Source organism: Otolemur garnettii, unplaced genomic scaffold (assembly GCF_000181295.1).
Source record: "Otolemur garnettii isolate 467f Iridium unplaced genomic scaffold, OtoGar3 scaffold00100, whole genome shotgun sequence".
NCBI lineage: Eukaryota > Metazoa > Chordata > Mammalia > Primates > Galagidae > Otolemur > Otolemur garnettii.
This window is the reverse complement of record NW_003852495.1, coordinates 3,205,962-3,208,940: the sequence shown is the minus strand read 5'-3', so window position 1 is coordinate 3,208,940 and position 2,979 is coordinate 3,205,962. Positions and strand designations below refer to the sequence as shown.

The 2,979-nt window shown below is 41.5% G+C and overlaps 1 protein-coding gene across 2 annotated transcripts in view; it reads left to right on the top strand.

Annotated features, from left to right (window-relative positions):
* The window catches only part of HECW2 (HECT, C2 and WW domain containing E3 ubiquitin protein ligase 2), a 130,170-nt gene that overhangs the window by 76,141 nt on the left and 51,050 nt on the right, over window positions 1-2,979 (top strand). For both annotated transcript variants that reach the window (XM_023516935.1, XM_023516936.1), the window contains one exon: window positions 778-887. In XM_023516935.1, the coding sequence (XP_023372703.1) occupies window positions 778-887 (110 nt within the window). The remainder of the gene's footprint in view (window positions 1-777; window positions 888-2,979) is intronic.

Here is a 2,979-nt window from a genome sequence, read left to right as displayed (position 1 = left end):
CATCTTACTTTTATTGTTATTTTTATTCTATTTTCCTGAGTGTTTATATATTTGAGCTTAGTACAATCAGTCATAGCTTCCTTTATCATAATATTATCATTATCATAATTTAATAAAAAGTCTGGGATTCCAAGATCTCAGGTCTGTGATTACTGTCTCTTAGGAAGGTATCAGAAACAGAAATTTCAACATAGAGGTAAAAATATATAAATAATCTAAGATCAAAATCCTCACATTTGAAAAACAGTAACGAGTGCAAAGAAGAGAGCTAATTATTTAGCTGTTATAATTATTTAGGAAGTACTTTGTTTTATTTTGCTTTTAATTATCCAATTAAATCCCAGGCTCTTTGAAGGCTGAGACCCTGTTGCATATTTCTTGTAATGAAGATACAGAACATACTTTTTGTATTTATTAGGGTTCTCAATAAACATTTTCTATTGTGTTTGACTCTTATTTCCAAATATAAAACCCCAGTTTAAAAATTTCAAACAAACACATACATTCAAATATTGGAATAGTAACATAGAAGTCAGGGTCTCTGAAGTGAAGAGGAAAACAGGCATTATAAGCACAGGTTTCACAAAAGCTACAACAGCTGTTTTGCCCCAAGGATGATCTGTAAGAGAATGGGGGCAGGTGCTCCCTTTGGGACGTGAACTTGATTTTGACAGAATGGGTCAGGGTGAGAGATCTACTCCTTTATTCCCTTTGAGCTTCAGGCTTTAACCCACTTCTTTATCTCAAGTTGCCACTCTGTTTCTTGTCTCTCCCCAGTTTATTTGAAGAAGAGATAATGTCGTATGTGCCTCCACACGCCTTACTCCACCCCAGCTACTGTCAGTCTCCACGTGGCTCCCCTGTGTCTTCTCCTCAGAACTCGCCAGGTGAGTCTGCCTCCTGCTCCCCGGGAGCTCTCTCAGGAGGCTTCACGTTGCACCTTCTCTCCTTCATAAAGGACAGGACGGGAAGCCTTCGGATACCTCCCTAGCATTAGCTCAGGTTCGTGTGTGGCACTTCCTGACTCTTAGGAGTGGCTTGTTCCCATGGGGATTCATTTTGACAGAGAGATGACGAATAGGAACATGAATATTAGTAGCGTGACTTACTCAGATGCAGAATTTACTTTTCACTATGTTACATAGTACTGAATACATCTTGGAAAATATCAGGGCAGAAAATATTATGCTGCTGTGGGCTTTACAAAGTTCTGGTGAAGAGACTGATTTGATAGACAATAAAGATAAAGTCTCTACTCTCAATAAATGATAGAGAATTTAAATTATTCTGTTAATGGACTTGGGTATTTTTCCCTACAGCATTCACTAATTGCATTAGAGAGGAGGAATAGAGATGGGTCAGCAGATAGAGCATGTTGATAGATAAACTAAACTGTGTAAGTTCAAACTTTTCTTGAAAGAGGTAGATGTGAATGCTGGAGTGAATGGGTGAATGAATGGCAGAAAGCGCAGCTGAGCAAATGAGTTATTTTAAAGTCATGATGTTGACAGAACACCAGCTCCATTTATCCCTGTTAGAGGTAGTATGTTGTTCACACTGTAACAGCTATCAGAATTTAAAACTATTTCAGACAGAGATCCAACCCACATGTGTCACTAGAAGCTTCTGTTAAGTTCTTTGATACATGACATGTGTTTTCAAATATTGCTATGATCATGAAGCTGCCTAATTGAATACTGCAAACAGGAAGAGGTCTATTAATCTGTTCATTCAACACAGATTTATTGAGCATCCAACTATGATCCAAGCACTGAATTAGACCCTGGGACTACAAAGATGAACAACGCAGTTTTCTGCCTTTGAAGAATTCACGGTGGGGCAGTGAGTCTTCAATGACTCTGTAAAGCTCCGCAGCTTGCCCTGTAATGAGGAAATGGATGGGAGCACAGATGTGGGAACAGCTGTCCCTTCAGTGCTGGGGTGGGGTGTTGGGTAAAGATGAAGACAGCAGGTATGGCGTGAAGCCTGGAAGGATGATAAAGGGGAGTTTACCAGGTAAACCAAAGAAAGAAGAAGGACATTCTAGTCACAGGGGTAGCATGAGCCGTGCCTGAGAAACATGAAAGTAACGTAGGGAAATGAATAGACACACATGGAGAGAAGTTCTCAAAGCTCAGCCTGGAAAGGTAGGCTAGCGCTGGTTTGTCTTTGAAGCCTTCGTTTGTAGTCTATGTAGAGACAAAGAACATTTATAAACTGGAATACCAATAATATCCAGTTTCTCTGAGATCAGCTTGGTGGCAGCAGGGAAGATGAGAAGCTGAGAGACCAGAGTGAGAGAAACTGTTTGGGACGCTGTTGTATTAACCTGGGAGTCATGGTAAAAAGCTGGATTAGGCTGTGGCCCTGGAGACGGACAAGGGAATTAATTGAAGGGATGTGTAGGATGTAAAGACATTAACTCTTTAAGTTGGGGTGGGAAAGAATCAAGGCAGACTCAAAGTTCCTCAGCACCTGAACTACCAGGCAAATGGTATCACCTTCCACCAAGAACAGAAGAGGTTTAGACTGAAGAAGAGAGGTTGAATGCGCTTAATTTTGGACATGTTTGGCAAGAAATCATTGAACCATCAATTGGAGATGACCCCCCAAAACAACTGGAAAAGACCTCTCTGGAGCTCAGGAGAGGTTGGCAGCTAGGAATGCAGTGTGCTGGTGGCCGTCGGAGCCCGAAGTATGGATTAGAGGAACAGGGAGGACGAGTCAGTAAAAAGAAGAGAAAGTAGAGGATGGTGATGGGAGGACCCCCGATATTTCAGGGATGTTTGGAGGCAGAGAGCAAGTGAAAGAAAGACAGCCAATCAATTTTGGAATAGATCCAGGGGAGTCTTTTCAGGGGAACCAGGTTTTGAGGAGGAGTGGTTATCAGGGCCAGATGCTCAAGGGCTTCAAAAAGGATGAGATTTAAAAAGAGGCCATTAGTGGCTCAGCACCTGTAGCTCAGTGGCTAGGGTGCCA